The sequence below is a fragment of the Cololabis saira genome, chromosome 14 (genome assembly GCF_033807715.1).
Source record: "Cololabis saira isolate AMF1-May2022 chromosome 14, fColSai1.1, whole genome shotgun sequence".
NCBI classification, from domain to species: domain Eukaryota; kingdom Metazoa; phylum Chordata; class Actinopteri; order Beloniformes; family Belonidae; genus Cololabis; species Cololabis saira.
Window position 1 is genome coordinate 9,905,534 of NC_084600.1, and position 21,829 is coordinate 9,927,362.

Sequence of the window (21,829 nt, forward strand, 5' to 3'; positions counted from 1 at the left end):
CAGTGTTGCCACCGCTGCCACGACTTTTTCAGGCTCCACTGCACCTCCCAATTCGGGCCTATCCTCCGCGCCACCTCTTAGCGCCACATTCGCCCCCGTCTCGGCCTTCTCCTCCTTCTCCTCCTCCTGCTCAACCACTGCCGGAACCACCAGTACCCCCATGTCCACCAGCTTCACAAAAATCACATCCTTAATTTTCCGTTTAACCAAGGCCTCATTCACTACAATCCCGTAGTTATTCGCAATGACTATTAAGTCATCTTTGCGACAAGCATCAAATTTGCCAATGGTGGGATCACCCACAAAATCCTCCAAATCAAAGACCACCATTTCTGCCTTTAACCCACAAAAAAGCGTTTACAAGTCTTACCTTGCCAAATAGAAAAAAACAAAACACAACCTTACTCACCAACCATGCCTTTTAAAATAGACGAGCCCCCATATTACGTACTCTGCTACTAGGGATCACAGAATCCGCAAATGAAAGGCATGTTTTGCAAGTAAAGATATGTTTTATTTTTGACCCAATGGTTCTTTTGTTCAGGTTGAAAAAAAAAATGATGCACGTGATTATTTACAATAGTGATCGGAAGCAGTTTACAAATTAAATCCAAAGAACTAAAGTTTATATAAAGAAAATGACTCCAACGTAAACCAAAGAAACAAGCATAAGAACTGGACCCTAACCTTAAAATAATAAATCCACTAACTAAACCTAACCTTTAACAAAAACAAAAGTACAACAAAATTACCTATACTAAACTGACTATTCTAAATCAATCCTCCAAAAAAAATTAGGCTTTTACATAGTCAGGCGTTGGAGCCATCTAGTATTGATCCTACTGCTTCCATTCACAAGTGCTTCAACAAACAAGATTTAGCAGGAACCAAACTTAAGGGCAGAAAGGCTGAGGGAAACCAAACATTTAGCCCCAAAGCTCACACAACCTCCAGGATGGACAGCACGTCTTCACACATGGGTTTGAGTGAGACGACTGCCAACGAGCACTGCTCCAGCAGCAGCTTTGTAGGGGGAGAGGTTCCCTCTGGTTGGCTTCTGGTAGAGGTGGGCGTCGCTCTTCATCAGCACACCTGCAGCAGCTCCAACTCCTCCCACACCAGAGGACCTGAGCTCACAGGTGATTTAGTGATGGCCAATTAAACCTCTGCACCCCAGTAGCAGACACTCATAAATGAATAAAAATAGTAAACAAAAATAGTACATTTACAGGGACGTAACAAAGCGTTTGTCATTTCTCTCCACACATTCTCGGTGGACACAGACAGGTCACAGATGCAGGCGCGACCAGCACTTTGTTCTTCGTCTCATATCGCCTTTGCAAAGGGTGCAGAGTGCAGTCTTGAAAATTCCTCCCTGAAAAAGATGTTTTCTTGTCATCTTCATTTATACTTCGCTCTAAATTCTCATACATTTCTGCATGAACGTTGCCATCACAGAAGTGTAAATAGTCCTTCTAGAGCTGTCAAAGTTAACTCGTTAATAACGGGTTAACTTAACGTCCTCTTAACACCGACAATTTCTTTTAACACGCGATTAACGCTCTGTCATATACCACTTTTATCTCCCGTGTTTGGATGAGTGGATGGAGTGTAATGTGAGGGCACTTCACTACTGATCGAATAGAGCAAAAGCTTCGGAAATAATTAAACAAATCACTTGGAAAGGATTTTTTTTATGAATTAACAATAAATAAATCAATTTGCAATTTATTAGGGCTGTCAAAGTGAACGCGTTAATAACGTTTTAACTTAACGTACTAGTACTATATTTTCCTCTGAACGCTGACAATTTTTTGAACACATGATTTACGCGCAGGATAAAAAAAAAGAAAAACGCCCCTTATATAATTTCTGGCGGTCGACGGCACCGTAGATTGAGGAAAAGTCTGGTGGATTACTGCCAGAACTTTTTTGAAAAGTGAGGAAAGATGGAGAATGAAAAGGGACTTTTGAACGGCAAGTTCACTTTCAAAAAGATGCCAGATGGTTCTCTGGACAAGACTAAAGTTATTTGCATGTACTGTCGATTTGAAATGAATTACCATCGAAGTACGTTGAGTCTCAATCACCACTTGCAGCAAAACACACGACGGATGCAGTAATAGCACCCCCACTTCAAAATCACACAATGCTGGATAGCAGCTGCAAAAAAGGCGTCTGGAAAAGTTTTGAATCCACTTAGGAAGAGGGGATATTTTTGGAGCCTTTTATTTTCCTCCATATGAGGTTAGACATAATTACAGGGAGAATGTAACTGACCAATGCACTTCTTGTACAATGTTTGTGATGTATATGTTTCATTGTTTTACATTGAGCTGCTTAAAAAAACAAGGAATCTTAAGTTAGTCTTTACAAGTGTAAAGTCGGGGACTACATTGTGTTTGTATTTATGAAGGAATGTTACATTCAGGTCAAAAGCTTTTTTTTTGTGGAAAGTTGAATAAACATTGGCATAAAGCAGCATATTTGCCCTTTCTAATGTTGTTAACAGTATTAAAAACATAAAAAATACCTTAAGGTAATTTAGAACAGCAAAAAATGTGTGAATAAATGTGCGATTGATATGCGATTAATTGCCAGTTAACTATGGACAACATGCGATTAATCGCGATTGAAAAAAAAATAATCGTTTGACAGCCCTAGTAAATACCTTCTTCTGGAAGTGGATGCTCTGTTTTTTATCTTTGGTTTGGAGCACAATGGCACTTATTTTATCATTAAAAAAAGGGTCTGGTGGAATACATGTCAGCCTTTATGTGTGGTTCTACAACAGACTGGCAATCTGTCCAGGACCAAATCCTCTTTACTGTCACAAAATTAATAATCTAGCAGCTTACTATTTATCCGAAATGCTGACTTTACACACGGCAGGCGGAGCGCTAAGGTCCTGTGACCAGCTGCTGTTACGCTGCTCTAGGTCTAGATTAAAAACCGCAGGAGACGCTGCTTTTTCAGTCGCCAGCCCCAAACTGGAACTCTCTCCCACTCTGCATTAGAGCGGGACTTTAGTGGAGATTCAGTCGCTGCTAAACACCCACTACTGTACCTCGCACTGGTTTTTACCCAGAGCAGAGTCAGACAGTTTATATCATTTTAATTTATTTTATTATATTGTCCGTATATTTATTTCTGAACAATTAACAGTATGTTATTACTATTTGTTTTTATTGTATCATTCAGTATATGTTCATCACTTTGGGGCTATTTTGTCTATTTTTTGTTAATTTGACTTTGACCTTGACAAAAACAATATTTTCTTCTCTTTGCTACCTTGCTTGCATAGAATTACCAGTTCTTTTGTTTTTTAATATGCTGGAAGCCTGTAACAAACAATGTTTGTACATTACCAAATGAAGTTACGTTGATGAGACAAAATAACCAACATGAAGCATCTTGGGCTCATACTGTCTGAAAATAAAATAAAAGTCAAAATAAATGTCAGAATCACTCATTTAATCTGAATTTTCCCTAATTTTTCCTGACTACCTCTGATTTGGAGCTGTAAATGTCCAACGTGTAGATGCACACTGCAGACATTTACATTTGAATTATTCATATTGTTTATTGCTTATTCCAATAAATCCAAAATAACACGTGTTACCATGGAAGCCATGACAGCAAAAATCCTGAAAAGTGTTCTCATTACCTTGAGAAGTTCAAATAGACGTGAAAAAGCAAGTAAAAGCCTGGTAAATCCCCCGATCCTCCAGTTAACCTGTTCTGTTGTTGTTAAAGCCCGGTGTTCTGATTACAGCAGAATTGAAAGATAATTTATCAGTATTCAGTACAGGCTGACGACATTAACACAATCAGTGCGTTTACATGGGAAGTTTAATTCCTCTTTAATTCAGAATTAAAATTAAATCCGATTTAAAATGAGTAAAAATGACCATGTAAACACCTAATTCCGAAGTAAGTGGCTGGTTTATTCCGATTTAAAATCCGAATAGAATAATTCCGCGATCATGTAAACACTCATTCCTCTTTAAATTAATTCTGGTCTTTCTGCGCTGCTCGTTCCCTCGCCCATCTGTCTCCATGACGCTTATATTCCGCGCTGGGCTTGTTTTCCAAACAAAGTTTCAAGATGGCAGCACGTAGTAAACGGTGGTCAAGAGCAGATATTTAAAGGTATAGTCTGTGATCGTATTCAAAAACATTTATTGTTATACTGGGTGAAATGGTCCTTCCATCCTGAGATTAGCCAGTGAATAATGTGTTCAGAAAAAGGAAAGAAAAAAATCCGACCTGTCTGACAGCTTTAATCCTGTAAAAACTCTGACCAATCTGTTTTTTGCGCTCCGAATGGCACGGATTGGTCAGAGGACCAGAGGCTTGGCAGGGGGGAAAGAACCAATCAGATGCCTTAATTTTAAGTCCCGCCCACGCCCCCCTCCGTCCCATGCGCGCACTCGTCACGTCTCTCTGCTTCCAGCCCCCGTGTCCACTTCCCACGGGTCCTCCTCGGCTCAGACTGTCCCAGTGTAACCCCCTCCCCGCTTCTCCAGACTGACTGGCAACCGCGGCCTGACATCGGAGGGCCCCCGTCGCTTCACTGCCGGCTCGCGGTCGGGCGGTCAAGTCAAATTTAACGGCTCGCCCTGCTAAAAAGGCTAAAAAAAGAAAGCCAAAGTGCGATTCTGCGGCGCAGGTTGTCCGCTACTGGGGGTCTGCCACGGACCCCCCAGTATGGGGGTCCGTGGGGATGGAGGCGTCTCCATCCCGGCGAGGGCGGAGAGCGCTGGTGCGGGTGGCGGTGCGCTGCGGTGCCGTGCAGGCTCTGTTGCCACGGCTACGCCATAGCCTTCGGCGTAGGGTACGCAGCGACGCGCACCATTCTGCGTTGGTGTAACGCGGAACCACAAATCAGCCTTCAGTGTGTGCTCTGTGTGCTGTTCTGAACTTCTCTGCTCTGTTCATTTTGCTGGGACGTCGGGTCCCTCCGCCGAGACACAACTTTTGCGGTATGCGTTTATTGTTGTCTAAAAATGATGCGCAGTGCCCACCCAATCAGAAACGGTACAGATATTCGGTGATATTTTTTTATATTTATAAAAAAATAAAATTATAAAAAAATAAAGGATCCCCATAACTTTGATTGGGTGGGCAGGATGCATGTTTGAGTGGGCACAGCTCACCCCTGCCCCCCCTAAAACTGGCCTCGCTTACAGGTGAATGAGACATGTGGTAGTTTAGTTGAAAATGTGCTGTCCAAAATGTCCTGGAAAACTGGACTCCTGCAAATGCGCGTTCCCCAAAGTTTGTGGGGGCGTGGCTTTGGACGGAGCGCTGACGGGAGGGGGAGGAGGGGGCGGGGCTTAGAGGAGGTGCCATTTTCAAATCTTGCTAGCTCTCCAACATTACTGACTATAACTTTAATAAATAGCTTGGAGGACTTGGAAATAATTAAAAGAACAGATGGCAGGAAACGTCAAAATTGTGAGCTTTTCAAAGTTGTAGCGGCTAAGTTTGTTTTTCTTCCGGTAGTTTAACTTCCGGTCCGTCCCCCTATCCAATCAGAACCTTCCCAACTCCCAGACCTTAAGAGGAATTGGATAAAGCCGATCAAACCTGTTTTCCATGTAAACCTCAATTCGGAATTACTATTTCCATGTAAACTGGAAGTAAAATAGTTTAATTCTGAATTATTTAATTCGGAATAATTAATTCCGAATTAAAAAACATCATGTAACCGTGGCCATTAACACGTTCCCTGGCTCCAGGAGACAGTTCCATTCCGTCTGCATTCTGGGCTTTACTGTCGACCGCCTCTCTCAGGGCCAGCTCTCCTGTCTTTATCCTCTCCATCTCCTCCCTCTCACTCAGCCAGTCCCACATCATTGTTCATGGTGATTTATTCATTTCCAAACTCCTCAACATCTGTGTTGCTTGTATATGTTGTTATTTCATGTTAATTTTGCCTTTCAGTTGGTCAACCTCCTCTCTCCCTCTTGAGAAGCAGCCGCAATATTAACATTTTCCGTCTCTGTAAGTTAAATCTCAAAGTACGTTGAGGTTTGTTATGTCGACTCTGCTTCAGTCATCAGCTTTGGGTTTTACTGTCATGTCTGTTGCTTCTTGCTGCGTCTGTCTGTCAAAGTGTCTGTAATGTAGGATCGTGCTACATTCAGCCATGTGGCTCGCCATGATTTGCATTTTATTAGAACCTTGAGATGAAAGCACAAGACTTGGAGAGGCGTGAAGCAAATGTTCATCATCTTAATCATCTTTGATTCCTCATTTCTCTGTGGCTGACAAGTGATATCTGACATGAAAACATTCAAGCGCGACCAAACACTCTCTGATCATGAGAATTAGCTGAACGGAAATATGCTGGGATTTACATCTATGACAATATGAATGCGTTACACCTTATTATCAGCGCATCATTTTGTATTTGTTCTCATCTTTATGGTCTGTTGTCTCTAAAACACTGCAATGTCGCAGTGTTTCTGTTAGCAGGTTTTTTTTTACTCATCTAATTTTCATCCTCCTCGTCTCGGCGTAAACCAATTAAAAGAAAACAAAGAAAGCTAACATAACATTCCTCTGGTGTACTGTTTCTGTATAAGTCGTCCAAGCTCTCTTGTCTTCTTAGATTTTTATTCATTTTTTAAGCTCCTAAGGAAAATCCTGTTTTACGAGCATGATTGCTTAATTAGCACATATCTTTTCACTACATGCTGTTCACACACACAGTAGTCGGGGGCTTTTTGAGCCCGGGTGAATTGTTTGAATGACGAAACCTACTAATAAAAGCCATTCTTCTTAAAATAAACATTTATTAAGGCAGTTAATGTAGACATGTGCGGTTTTCAGCAGAATTTGAGGAAATTATGAAGAGACGGTAGAGAATAGAGAGCAATGTAGAAAGAAGAAACTTTTATCATCTTAGCGCTAAGGCACGGTTTGGTCTCAAGACTCCCACTAACTATCCCAAGCTACATTAAATTCATTTTTCTCTTGAATATTATAATGAGGACAAAGGGAGATGTCGGAATGATATCCATGCTGAAGCTGTGCCAGTATTGAGCTCGGTCTCCTGCAGGAGCGCCGACATTCAGCTGCCAGTCACAGTCCACACATACTGTGAACGGAGTTGCTTTTGCACAGATGAAGGCAAACGTGCGAACAGATGCAGCGCGGCAGACACACACGTTCTTTGTCCTCAAGCGTTCTCCCTTTGAGCGACGCCCAGGGTCATAAACGGCTGTCTTTATAGACATCAATGAAAAACCTCACGGTTGCTAAGTGTACCGCAAGAACTTCAAAGGATTGAAGATTCTCTGCCTGACTTGTCACTTTCTTATGGTTTCATGTGCAACGTAGCTGAAGGTGCTTCAGCAGCTCAGCTGTGCCTAATGGCTATTGGACGCCGGGGGGAAATCATGCATTATTCTGTCATATGCCACTTTTATCTCCCGTGTTTGGATGAGTGGATGGAGTGTAACGTGAGGGCACTTCACTACTAATCGAATATAGAGCAAAAGCTTCGGAAATAATTAAACAAATCACTTGGAAAGGATTTTTATGAATTAACAATAAATAAATCAATTTGCAATTTATTAGGGCTGTCAAAGTGAACGCGTTAATAACGTGTTAACTTAACGTACTAGTACTATATTTTCCTCTGAACGCTCACAATTTTTTGAACGCACGATTAACGCGCAGGATAAAAAAAAAGAAAAACGCCCATTATATGATTTCTGGCGGTCGACGGTACCGTAGCTTGAGGAAAAGTATGGCGATTACTGCATGAACTTTTTTGAAAAGCGAGGAAAGATGGAGAATGAAAAGGGACTTTTGAACGGCAAGTTCACTTTCAAAAAGATGCAGATGGTTCGCTGGACAAGACTAAAGTTATTTGCATGTACTGTCGATTTGAAATGAATTACCAACGAAGTACATCGAGTCTCAAATACCACTTGCAGCCAAACACATGATCGATGCAGAGACCCAACCCCCCCTCGTCAAAAACAGACAAACCTTTTATTTGAGCCTTTTTTTTCCCTCCATATGAGGTTAGACATCATTACATGGAAAGTGTAACTGACCAATGCACTTCTTGTTTTGTACAATGTTTGTGATGCATGTGGTTCATGGTTTTACATTGAGCTGCTTAAAAAAACAAGGAATCTTAAGTTAGTCTTTACAAGTGTAAAGTTGGGGACTACATTGTGTTTGTATTTATGAAGGAATGTTACATTCAGGTCAAAAGCTTTTTTTGTGAAAAGTTGAATAAACATTGGCATAAAGCAGCATATTTGCCCTTTCTCATGTTGTTAACAGTATTAAATACATTAAAACAATACCTTAAGGTAATTTAGAATAGCAAAAAATGTGTGAATAAATGTGCGATTAATATGCGATTAATCGCATATTAACTATCGAAAACATGCGATTAAAAAAATTTATCGTTTGACAGCCCTACAATTTATATATCAAGTTTAAAATTTTTGCCCAAGGCTTTGAATTCCTCAGGCGATATCCACATGCTCGTTGAGTTGAGCTATAAGTGCACAATACCGAAGGAAAAAAAATGCACAAAAGATTTTATTTGAGCCCACTATGTGCACATCCAAACACACCTCCGTTTTTGAGATCCTTTTTGCCACTTGTTGCCCGCATGCCCATCCTCTCAGCAGAGCAGCTCTCACACATCTGTCAGAATCAGCTAAAAGGTACTGCAGTACCCAGAGGGGGAGAGAAATATTTGTCAGCCACTCCTGTCAAATAGATGGTGCATGGGCTTCCATTAATGTTGAAATATTACTGCGAGGGTGTTTTAGCAGGAGAGTCATGGCACTTCAAGTGCTCTTTCAAAAATCATTTTTTTTTTCATGGTGAGAGAGACATCAATGCGATTGTTGGTTGCATAAATCCCTTTGTTTGCGAGTTGCACTAGGATTTGGAGACTCCTGCACAAAGGGGCTCAGAAGACAGATGGAGACGTGAAGGATAAGCCGTGCGGCCACCAGCAGAATAGATGTACTGCACAGGAAGAAGCATTGCCGTGCTGAGAAAATTTAGTCTGGAGTTTGACATGGAACCACTGATAAAAGCTAGAAAAGAGCTAGAACTGCCAAACATCTGCATTTATGTTATGTATCTGGTAGGCCTGTGTTGAAAAGATCGATTTTCCGATTCTAAATCGATTCTCATATTAATTCCTAAAAATCGATTCGTATGTCTAAAGATCGATTTATTTTTTCATCATTACATTACAACTTTTGGTATTTTTTTGTTTATGCCCCAAAAAGGAATGTTTTATTGGATGCATAAAATGTGCCATGTTTTTGCCTTTGAATATGTTTAAAGGTATGAAAACATTAACGTTTTCTGTTATAATTGCATAAATTGTCTATATTTCTTTGCTTTATATACTGTCTTGGGGTTACATTTGCATAAAATGCTAAAAACCAAATTCTCATAAATGGGAAAAAATCAAACCGATTTCATACGTCTCTGTTTCCTCCCTGGATCTGTTTGGTAATTCTGACCCACACATGATGTTTCTGAAAGCAGTTCTATCAGCATTCTGGGAGCTGATTGGTCCTTACAGCATCATTAGCTGCAATACTTGCTGTTGAATCTCAATATAATAATAGTATTAATATGTTGCAGAACTACACGGTCATATAATTCATGCAACAGCTGAAAAAACATTTTTAATAACACTAACCCAAATCAATATCGGAATCGAATCGAATCAGATCAAATCAAAACGTGATAATCGGTTCTGAATCTTAAAGGTATTGTGACATCATTTTTAAAATGCTTTTAACACTATTAAAAGTCTTGGCCAACATCCCTCAAATGTGTCTAAAAGGGTGTAACAAGAAAAACTTCACTCTAGTACTCCATTCCTGGCTTTTTATGACAGTGTTTTTTTGCGCCGTGAAAAACGCGTCCTTTTCCCCCTTTCCTGTCAATCATTGCTCCGCTCCTCCTCCAAACCTCCACCAACCAACCGCTACACACTTCTGCCGGCGTCTCCACACACACGCGCGCACACCGACCACAAACACCCACACACACAGCCCAGACAGGGCGACTACAGCCCGGGGATGAAGTCCGTGCGCACACCGAACCAGACTTCTAACAGCGGCGTCGGAGAGTTAAGCCGGGAGCGACAGGCGAAGCATGCACAGAAAAGCAGTCCACCGCAAACAATCATAAAAATAAAGGCATGCAAGCAGCAGAGTCCCCTTATCTTAAGTCCAGTCAGTGGCCGCGGGTCTTCTTAGCAGTTTTCCTCCGGTGATGAGAAGAGAAGAGGCTCTAAACAGCTCCGTGTTAAGCCTGATTTATGGTTCCGCGTTAAATCGACGCAGAGCCTACGCCGTAGGGTTCAGCGTACGGTGCGCGTCGCCGCGTAACCCTACGCCGTAGGCTCTACGTCGGTGTAACGCGGAACCATAAATCAGCCTTTATGGTGCGCTGGAGAGGAGAGGAGGCAGGGAGCTGGGTGGAGGGGGCGCTGATTTAGCGGGTTTATACGTAACGACCCGCCAGCAAACCACATGCGCCGTTTTTGCACAGTTATGCGGAAAATCCCAGAAAGCACACAATACACTGAATGTTAAAAGTTTGTTGTTTTTTGGGTGTAATTGATGTCAAGACACCCAACAAAACACAAAAAATCAAGAAAAATTTGTTTTTCATGTCACAATCCCTTTAAGAATCAGAATCAAATCCATTCTTGACATTTGAATGGATCTCCAGCCCTAGTATCTGGCCGTGAGGCATCAAGGGTTCTTTCAGTGGTCGGTGTTTGCTGTCGCAGGATCCAACAGCTTGTTATCTAAAGGACAGCCAGTCCAGTACAAAGTGAGGTGAACACAAACACACCTGCCATCACGTCCAGGTTCTGACACTCGCCTCACACATCACCTCTAGATGCCACAGATAGCTCCACCTTTACATGAATGCTACACAACATTTTGTAATGTTTATTGGAGAGGCATGAAAGAGGCAATCTGAACACTTTATGTGACACATTTGACATCATGGTCGCTGGCAGGTAGCATTCAGCCTGAGCTGGATAGGGTGAGATGGGGATGCATTTATTTTTTTCACTCACAGTCTCAGTCTTTTATCTTATTATTGGTAGATAAAATTAAATGGCATATGGCATAAAATTGTAAAATAAAAGCACTTTTCATTAAGTGACATACTTAGCTTAGCTGACAGCGCCAATAAAGTCGTGTAGTGGTTGGTGATTTAAAAAATAAATACATTATTATTTATTTTTTTTACACTGCAGAGAGAATGTTACAAGTTTTATTTTATTATGTACGTTACAGCCTTGTCTTAAAATATTTTTTTTTCTTTTCACTTTTACAAAATTATTCGGACCCTCACTTGGGTGGAACATCTTTGAAGTTTTTCCTTTTGCTGAGCAAAAGAATCTAGTTGGAAGGGAAACTGAGTTACGTCTAAATGTTTCAATAGAAGACTTCCTGGTGAAAGAAATTCAAGTTTGTTAGCTGCTGGATATCAGGAGTGATTTTCAGAAATCCAAATCTGTCAGTTAGAAATAAACTTTACAGATGAGAGGTAAAACATCTTTCCATCTGTCGCTTAGTTCCCATAACACCTTGAGACTATAAACACTAACAAATGTTTTCACAAAGGATTGCCGTGTAGTTTCGTATTAATCTTTCCCTCAGTTCTGACCAGAGCCGGCCCAGGCATAAGCGAACTAAGCGGCCGCTTAGGGCCCCGTGGCCACTAGGGGGCCCCCAAGAGTTAAAAAATAAAAATAAAATAAAATATTTTTTTTATGTGTGAGTGATGATTCATACATTATCAAAGGTATATTATTGTACAAAAACACAGTAATTAATATTATTATGTAAACGATATTATGTTAACAGACTAGAGTAGACGACTGCTGCCTCTACGGCTCTATTTGTTTGATTTTATTTGTTTATTCTATTTAATAATGTCTGTTTTTGTACATTTGAATTTATTCTTATATGGAGAACATATTGCTGTTGCAGTTTATTTAAAACCAAAAATAAAGTAGATAACGTGCTTACAGTAAATGGTTTATAAATGATCTATTTGATTATTTTGTTTCTTTTAGTAGCCTACACTGTAGATGACACTCAGTATCACACTTAGTACTATATCACTTTAAATATTAAGTGTAAATCAACCCCAGGGTGCTGTTGTAGCTGAATTTGCTCCCATTTCAGATTAAAAACCATAGATGGTAAAAACCTGCCAGGCTGACAGTAGGATGATGGAAACAACACTACTCCAACTGTGCAGCTCTTTGACCTTTGACCTGTTGCTTCTCTGTGTGGCCAGTAGGGGCAGTTGCTGACTTTGTAAAGTATTAATTGAAAGATTTTTCTGCAAATTTGTTAATCTGTTGTCTCCTCCATGGTCTTAATCACTGTGGATTACAATCTAACTACAACAAGTTCTTACATATAGTTTTACAAGTGTATTTGTAATGACAGGGAAGAGCATGAAATACATTTATAGTGGGTGTGTGAATGATCAATAATCAGTATTATTGGCAGTAATAGAGGGCCCCAAAATCACATTTTGCTTAGGGCCCCATGGAGGCTTGATCCGTATTCCTGTTACTGTCACGGGGAAACATTTCCACAAGATAACGCTGCCATCACCACGTTTGACTGCAGGGGTTGCAGTATTGAGGTGATGCTCGTGATTCTCCTCTTGCAGATGTGTGGCAACCACCGACGTCTTCGGGCCAGACAGCCTGAGCGATGTTTGTCCTTAAAATAGACCTCTTTACATTGCTCATTCCAGTTACATCCATCTCTGCCTTACCAGCCAATGCACAACTGCCAAGCCTGCTGCTGGTCATAGTTCCCATCTCCACCCCAGCATCCACCTGTAGGCTTCAACTCTAACAATCAGGGGGTTAGAAATACACAAACAGATATTAAACATGAATGAAAGCTCTTTGTGCTGCTTTAGACATCTCTTGTCTGATGTCTCAGACAAGTCTGAGACATCTCAGGGCAATTATTATATGTGAAAACAAATTTGTTATAGCCACATTGTTTTTTAACGTTTTAACTTAGTTACGGTAGCAAATATTTCTAAGATTATCTTTTCTCTAAAGTCTTGTTACAGACGGCCCTGAAGCTGAACATACTTGGAAAGCTTGTAGATTCACTTTAATTCAAGTCAAAGTTATTTCAAGAATTTAATAAGATTCTGCTTTGTAAAATGAAAAATGCTGTCAACCCTTTAGGGCAATTCTGCTGCTACCAAAATACATTTTAGCCAAATATATATAGAGTGTATATATACACACACACACATTCATATAATTATATACATGTATTAGTGCTGTCAAGCGATTAAAAACTCTAGTTAATCGCTTTTTTAATTGCACCTAAAAATTGCTGAGACAAGGCCTCAATTTTACATGTTTTGTTTTAGATTCATTACATTATTGTGGCAGATCAAAAGATTGATATAAAACAAACAATCGCTTTATAAAGTATTTTTTTTAAGACTTGAACAGATGCAGTCCTAAACATTTACATCAACTTGGCAACAACATTCTCCATCCTCTGTGTCGTCGGGCTGTGTTTTCCTTCATGCTTCCCTGCAGCGTCACATGCAAACACAAACACACGGACTTGCAGAAACATTTCTTTATATCATGTTGTCTGTCGCCCGCGATATTTTTTCTTTTTTTGGCCGGCGCCATAGTTAGCTGGATACAAACTCTATACATCCCATAATGTATAATAATATGCCCGCGCTCTCAGCAGCGGTACTCGCATCGTTAAGGCTGATTTATGGTGCCGCGTTACACCAACGCAGATCCTACGGCGTAGGGTACGCGGCGAGCGGCCGTACGGTGCGCGTCGCTGCGTACCCTACGGCATAGGCTACGGCGTAGGCTACGGCGTAGGCTACGGCGTAGGCTACGGCGTAGGCTACGGCGTTTTAACGCCGAACCATAATTCAGGCTTTACTAGGCAACGAAGCAGGTTGACTCAAGTTGCAGAACAGCGCTGCAGAGGCGCTCATAAACGTAAATGATAATTGCTTTGGTTTTTTTAGGCCTGGCGGGGGATCTCGATGGTAGGGGAAACACTGGACTTGTCACAATTATGTGCTTAGCTCTTTAGTTCTTCATTAGTTAGTACTTTTTTCTTTAATCTTAATACTTTCTCGGTGTGAGTGCAACTGCATGTGCAGCTGCAGCAGCGCTCTGCTCCACAACGTGCAGTCCTCTACTTAATATGTCCGTGTGGAAACTCGTTCGGTACGCCTCCGTTCCGAACCGAACACGCTATACCGAACGATTCAATACAAATACATATACCGTTACACCCCTAATATATATATATATATATATATATATATATATATATATATATATATATATATATATATATATATATGAATGTATGTAAAGGATTAAATAAAGAGGAAGGTGTAGCATATATTTCATCCTGAGGGATAAACCCACGATCCTCTCTAGAGCCTGGCAGTGTCCTGCATTCTTTATCTGTTTGCTCGGTGGCTCCGTAGCTCTGGTGCTGCTGCTCCCACTGATTACTGTCATCGACAGAAGATGGATTTTTTAAGTATCCAAACAAGGCAGGATGTTTTTCACATCACTCAGTCCTGCAGAGCGAGAGTTGAACGGTTGTAGGGGATCTGTACAGGCCTCCAGGCCCTGCAGGGCCGGCTCCAGCGGCACCTGCAGCATTGTTGCGCTCCCACCTCTTATCACTTGATAACCTATCACTGAGCCTGAGGCGTGACAGTTACAGCTCTTCAATATCATCACGTTCAAGGATACAACCTCTGTGAATGTAGTAGCACTTTGTACTTCTGAGGCTCGTTGAAGTGAATAATATTACAAGAAGGGTCCTTTTTAAGGACTGAAGATCTATGAGAGTTTAGAGTTAGAAGTTCAAAGAAAAAAGCAAGAATTACTGCAGTTTTGGAGCCTGTTTAGAAAAAAAAACAACAAGAAAACTTTCTTTAATAGGACATTGATGTTGCTTTTCTTTCACTTCTTTTTTCAAATTAGACTAAACATTGATCCGTATTGTTTTGTAGTTTTTTTTAATCATTTTTATGAGGTCCCAAGATGCCTCCCTCAAGGCCAGCATGAAGACACTTTGAAAGTGTATGAACATTGGCCTTTTGTCTAGGAAAATAAAATAAAATGAAATGAATTTATGGTTAACATTTTATCATGCGATTGCAAATTCATCCAGCAGTATAGCAGCAATTCATTCAGATGGGTTTTTTTCAGATGTTAAATTCCTTTAACACTTTTCTTTTTGTTCAACCTCATTTACCTTTGTTACTGACTAATGCAGCTTTCTACTGCAGCTGAAGGTGCAATCTTTAATACCCTATTTCAGAGAAATAGAAACAAAATGCTTCCTTTTGAAAGCCAGGTTTGTATACATTTCACATCTTCATCATTGAAATAAACTTTTTCACTCTGCTGTGCCGTAAGGTTACGCGCCTTTTGATACGAAGGCTTTCTGGCTGGAAAGTAATCCCTTCTGACAGGACATCTCTCAGAGATTACTGTGGAACGTAGATCCTCCATCACAAGCCAGCATCAGAAATGCAGTACTCCAGCATCAAAGTTTTTCCTCCCAATTTTCCCTGAGCTCCCCTCTTCTTGAAATTCATTCTACACAAACTATGATCCCTATTTTTTTTAAGAAAAAAAAACAAACCTGTGTGCTGAGTTTTTGTCAAGAAAGCCTTTGAAAGAGGGTGCAAAGTGAATTTAGCTCTATTGAAGATAATTTCAAAGCTTCTTTTTTGTACGGTCAGCACATGTGAGAGGTCTTTCATCCGTTTAAACGACTGCAGGAATGGAACACTCTGAAAGCCCTCTGTCTCAGATCCCTATTGTCTGTGCACTGTTACTCCCCCCGAGTGAGCAAGTACACACAAACACAAATACACACACAAACTGAACTTTCAGAGAGTTTCTGCTGCGTTTACTGTCATGGAGCCGCTATTAAAGGAAAAGTTGCAGGCTGCCGGGGATTCTACAATACATGCATGTGAACAGTTGCTTATTTGCTCCTGCTAAGCAAAGTTTGAACTTGGCCTGAAATAGGGATGTACCGATACCATTTTTTTCCACACCGTGTATGAGGACGAGTATTTTAGTTTGTGTACTTGCCGATACCGAGTACCGATACGATAGACAAAGGCCTCCCATTGTTTATGGTATCTACTGTACTTTATCACAGGGATGAAGTGAATTCTACTGACACACTAGGGGTGGGACGATACGGGTAACTCAGGATTCAATACTGTGGCGATATGTGGCCCACGATAACGATAATATCACGATACACGATATCTACGATATTCCATATATTGTAAGAAATTTCATCATCAATATATCACGATATATGTGACTGAAAAAGAAAAAATACCCATAAAAAGGAAAACGTCTGTAGCTATGCATTTATTCAATGCCAAAACTTCATACAATGTACAAAGAAAGTGCATTTGTATAGAACCTCACTGCCTGCTAGGCTTGTAAATGTAAATAAAAAAAAGATTAAAGTGCATGAATATCAATAACATGTTTTATATAAACCAGGACAGTGCACTGTTTTGTTTCTAATACTGAAAAGTCAGTAAGCAACTTAATTTTGTATAGTACCTCACTGCCTCCTAGTCTTGTAAATGTAAACTCTGTACAGCTGGATTTATTGAAGTGCATGAACAAAAGTACAGTGACAACCGCGTAAATCCATTATCCATATCCATATTTATATTTGCCTTCAGTTTATCGATTATTTATTGTGACAGAGAGCGCAACAATATATATTGCAATATCGATTTTTTTCCCCACCACTATGACACACTGTTTCTTTTATATAATTGTTTTTATTTGGAAAGGACAAGTAGATAAAACGGTACAGCAATATTCAAGTAAATTAATGTCCTTCCAGTTTTGTTTGTTTAAGTCCTGAAAATGTACATTACTAGACATCAAGGTATTCTGGTCCAAGAGTAGTTTAGTCCTAGTTTGTGGGTTTGTCCTCCTTTGAGCTTTATAGTGTCACGTCTTGGGGTAAGGTGTGGACCCAAACGCAGGAGAGCAGGAGGCGGGAGTCGGCAAAAAATAGGATTTATTTAACAAAAGGGAAAAACAAAGCGCTGCATGGCAGGATCAAAACAAACTAAAGGGGTCAAAAAACTTGGAGGAGGAAGAACGTGGCAGGAAACATGAGGAACAAAACAGTACGGTCCGACAGGGAACAAGGGAATGACAAGACCAGATATACACAGGGGATAACGAGACATGACGAGACACAGGTGTCGACAATCAGGGCAGATGGGACACAGGCGGGACAAAACAGAAACTGAAAGCTGGGGGGAATGTCAAACCTTGACATATAGAGCCCAGTTTCACAGACAACTAAAGTTTCACACACTTGTGGAGGGAAAACAGCAATGGGAGGTGAATCCTCCTCCTTAGAACCGCATCAGAAAGACGTCTAGAATAAGAAGAGCCGGCTAGGGCTCCACATTTACCTGGACAGGAGGCCCCGTTTACACGTAGCAAAAACACTGGTGTTTTCATGCGTTTTGGCCGTTCGTTTACACGAAAACGAAGCTCAAAGTCACCAAAAAATATCATTTCTGAAAACTCCGGCCAAAGTGGAGATTTGCAAAAACTCCGTCTTCACGTTTGCGTCTAAACAGAGAGAAACGGATATTTAGGCTTCAGAACGTCACATTATGCCACAGAAACGTCACCAGCGCCATGTGCTCGACCTGTGTTTACAATTTGTTTGGCCACCGTCAATATTTTCTTGTATTTTACCCGTTTTATATTCTAAAGTCACACTTAAAAGTAACTCCACTTCTCTGTCACTCCAAACGAAAGACTCTCGTTCCGTCTTGGAAGTAACTGGAAGTTACTTGTGTCATTTGTTGGTGTTTTTTTCCAGGATTCTGATTGGCTAGCATGACTTTATCTTCTCGTTACACTGCCCCCTGTAGGTCTGGCTGCTCATAGCACCTTAACAGCTATTTATGCAGGTTGGTGTAAATGATGGTATTTTTCAAAACGTAGAGGGGGAAATATCTATTTTTGTAAATACCTGGCTATGTGTAAACGTGGATACAATACAACTTAATTTAACGGTTTACATGAACTAGGAACAGAAATCAGGGGGTCACCTGCCGCTGCTGTTGCGGAATTAATCATAAAACCCAGTCAAAGGTTAAATCAACGAGTTACAACATAATAGTACCAGTGAAATCAAATAAAATCTGCTCTCATGGGGGTGATAAAAATGGTCCACTTATTCTTGACACACTGTTTCAAGCCTTTAAGATGCTCTTGGACAAAACAAGTAGCAGTGGCACAGTCCTCAGCACAGCAACATTACATATCTACATAAGGTTTCTAACATATGCAATTTTCTCTGGCACCACTTTATACAATCAGACCACTTAAAAGAATGCCATGCAGAGTTTAGCATTGTTCACCTCCAAAAGCAGAAGAAAAAACAAGATCTCCTTCACTTCTTCTACTTTCACAAAACCATTTTCTCATGATTTCCATGCGGTAATGCATCCTCCTCTACCCTAAGGAGGATTTGGTGAAATAAGACACACAAAGCCGCCTCTGTGCTGCCTGCTTGTTACTCAGGTATTGAGTTGTTCCATTAACCTTACACTTACACAACCATTCTGTCTGTAAAAGCTTCCTTAATAGCAGGGGAGTGGCTTGCATGCTTGAAACCCGTAGTTTCTAAAGAGGAACAATTCAGCAGAAGTCATTTGAGATTGAACACAGGGGATCTTAAGGGATTGACTGAGACATAACCGTATAAGATCATGTGTTTTCTGTTTTACGATTCTGTATATGTTCTCCAACATATGAACATCCAGCATGCACACTGGAAATAATTAAAACCCTTTTTCTCCATTCTAGTTTTGCAGTAATTGCCCCCTCAGGTCACAAAATGTTCCCTCATAGCTTCCTTTCCAGTTTAAACAGAATATTGAATGCAGCATGTGGGAGTAAAATCAGAAAAATAAATAGGTCAGGACCTGTCGTAGTATTTTCAAATATACAGAACTGTGTAAAAAATCATACACACCCCTAGCCTTGTTGTTTTATTAAAGTTTTGATGACATTCATGATTATTTTTCCATGAGATACAAACAGGAAACACAGGGACCTGGCCTCCTAAAATTGATATAGAATGGAACCCTAAATAATAGCAGTGCAAACCTCTTCGTCTCCTTAAAAATAGCTAAATCTGAGCCCGGTTCTGAAGGAGGTCACGCACAATGTCTTGATGATTGTTCAGAGTGAACATTGCAAACTTAAGCCACTATTTTATATTTTAGATACAAGAGGCTTCCTCCAGGCCATCTTTTCAAAAAATCCATACTTGTCTAGTGTTTTCCAATAATACTGTTATGTTATCAACCTGTGATGTAGCTCATGGCATGATCTCACCTTTTGCATGAACTTGCAAGGATGTGAGTTCCTGGGGAGATTGACTTCTGTTCTGAGTGGTTTTCAGTTAGAATTTGAAAAGTACCTTCCCAGACTAACGGCAGCAGCAGTTGTTCCTCTGAGGGTTTACTGATACCCTTCTCGTTCAGTGTTGTGTAAATTGTACACTTGGATGTTTCCATTAGTAGATGTTTCAACATCTTAAAGGACAACACCCACCCCAGTTTGCATTTCTTTGACCTGTTGCCCTCTGGCAGGCGCTTCAGGTCCATACGGACCAGAAGAAACGGACTCAGGGACAGGTTCTTCCCCAAAGCTGTGGACTTTCTGAACTCATCTGCACTAATACAACTGCACTGCCGTACCTGCACTGACCACTGACCACTGCACCACCATAAGCTACCTCATACTGTGCAATATTCTTTAACTCGTTTATGTGCAATATTCTTTCATTCATTCATTTTCATAGTGTATATATATTTATATTGTCTGTTTCTTTTTTTTTTTTTACATAGCCTTTTACATGTGTGCACTTTTATGGAGCTGGTCATGCACCCTGATCAACCAATCAGGAGCATTTCTAGAAGCTGTTACTTTCTGTTACTTAGAATAAACTCTTAATGTCTACCTTGAAATAATTGCACAGTGTATATTATGTGTTGATGTCCATTTGATGCTGGATTTACTTCAGTTTACCTACATAGTATACTGTATACTGCAAAAACTCAAAATCTTAACAAGAATATTTGTCTTATTTTTTAGTTCAAATGTCTCATTTTTAGTCAAAACAATCTCATTACACTTAAAACAAGACTCATCACTGGAAAAAACAACACTTTTCACCTGTTTCAAGTAGATTTTCACTTAAAATAAGTAGAAAAATCTGCCAGTGGAACAAGATTTTTTTGCTTGTAATGAGAAGATAAATCTTGTCCCACTGGCAGATTTTTTCTACTTATTTCAAGTGAAAATTTACTTGAAACAGGTGAAAAGTTATTTTTCTGGTAATGAATCTTGTTTTAAGTGTAATGAGACAAATATTCTTGTTAAGATTTTGAGTTTTTGCAGAACACACACACACTATATTTATATTTATATATATATATATATATATATATATATATATATATATACACATACACACATGCCATTGTGGTCATACAGTTATGAAACGTGTGTTTTCTGTGTTTTCTCCAGGAGGCAATGAGCTTAAAGGTCAGCAGTACCGTCTGGACTGGGCCTGGGTCTCTATGGAGAAGGAGTACTATGTGGTAGATGAGGACAACGCGTTCTTGGACGTGGTACTCCGACGGAGAGGGTACCTGGGAGAGACGTCTTTCATTGGTGAGTCTTTTCTTATTTCTTGCCTCTTTTCTGCTCAGGGGCTACATGCTTTGTATTTTTAGCCACACTTGCAGGCTCGGCCAACAATAACGGCACAACAGCTTTCTTCAGACAGTAATATCACAAGCAGCTGATGCACTGCTACAACCTTTTGAACAGGCGTTTAGGCTGGGTGGTCCTCAAATTTTTTTGTGCTGTTATCGTCAAAGTTCTGGCTTTGATTTGGAATAATGGGAGTGGAAAGTCGTCCACACAGACCACACCGAACCTAACAAAGATTGCATGGCAGAGGGGATTGTCCTCCGTATCTCTTCCGCCTCTGAACATTTATTTACTTTAATTCATGTGATAACAACCGTTAGTCAAATACCATATATATATATATACTTATATAGTTTTAAATTATCCAATATTTGTTGTTGGCCAACTATTAGCATTTTTCTTTTTTTTATATTCCTCTGTGTGTCAGAATTATTGAAGAAGAAAAAAAAGAAAATAGCTTCAAAATGCTACCAAAATGATATGCAACTTTATTTTTGTTTTGGTCTATAAATACCAATCATACCAGGTATAAACACAAAAAAAGAAATGGACTCTTATTTTTTATTTCTTACTGTAACCATTGGGCTAAATGAGTAAATAATTAAATGTGTTTAAATGAAATATTGCTTGGTTCATTCAAAATCAAATATTGAAAGCGCTACATTAAAGAAAATGAAGGCAACCAGAATATCTTTTGTACCACATTTAAGCCACCTCTCTTTTCTTTTGAAATAGAAAGACAGTGGATTTAACAAACATTTCATTTCCATTTAGTCAGATCAACTAACCCTAACAGAAACAGCAGTGTCACTGCACATATTCCAGATGTACCGTGTGTATTCTGCATCTTGAGGATTTTTTAGATGTTGTTTTCAACTAAAGGCCTCGTAGGGGACATAGCAGTTTCAACACAAGAGCAGCCCTTACTGCCTTAAT

At 40.0% G+C, this 21,829-nt stretch overlaps 1 protein-coding gene across 1 annotated transcript in view; it reads left to right on the forward strand.

Moving 5' to 3' along the window:
- LOC133459560 (FRAS1-related extracellular matrix protein 2-like) overlaps nt 1-21,829 on the forward strand; it is a 146,448-nt gene that overhangs the window by 20,341 nt on the left and 104,278 nt on the right. The window contains exon 3 of the mRNA XM_061739627.1: nt 20,705-20,851. Within this exon, the coding sequence (XP_061595611.1) occupies nt 20,705-20,851 (147 nt within the window). The remainder of the gene's footprint in view (nt 1-20,704; nt 20,852-21,829) is intronic.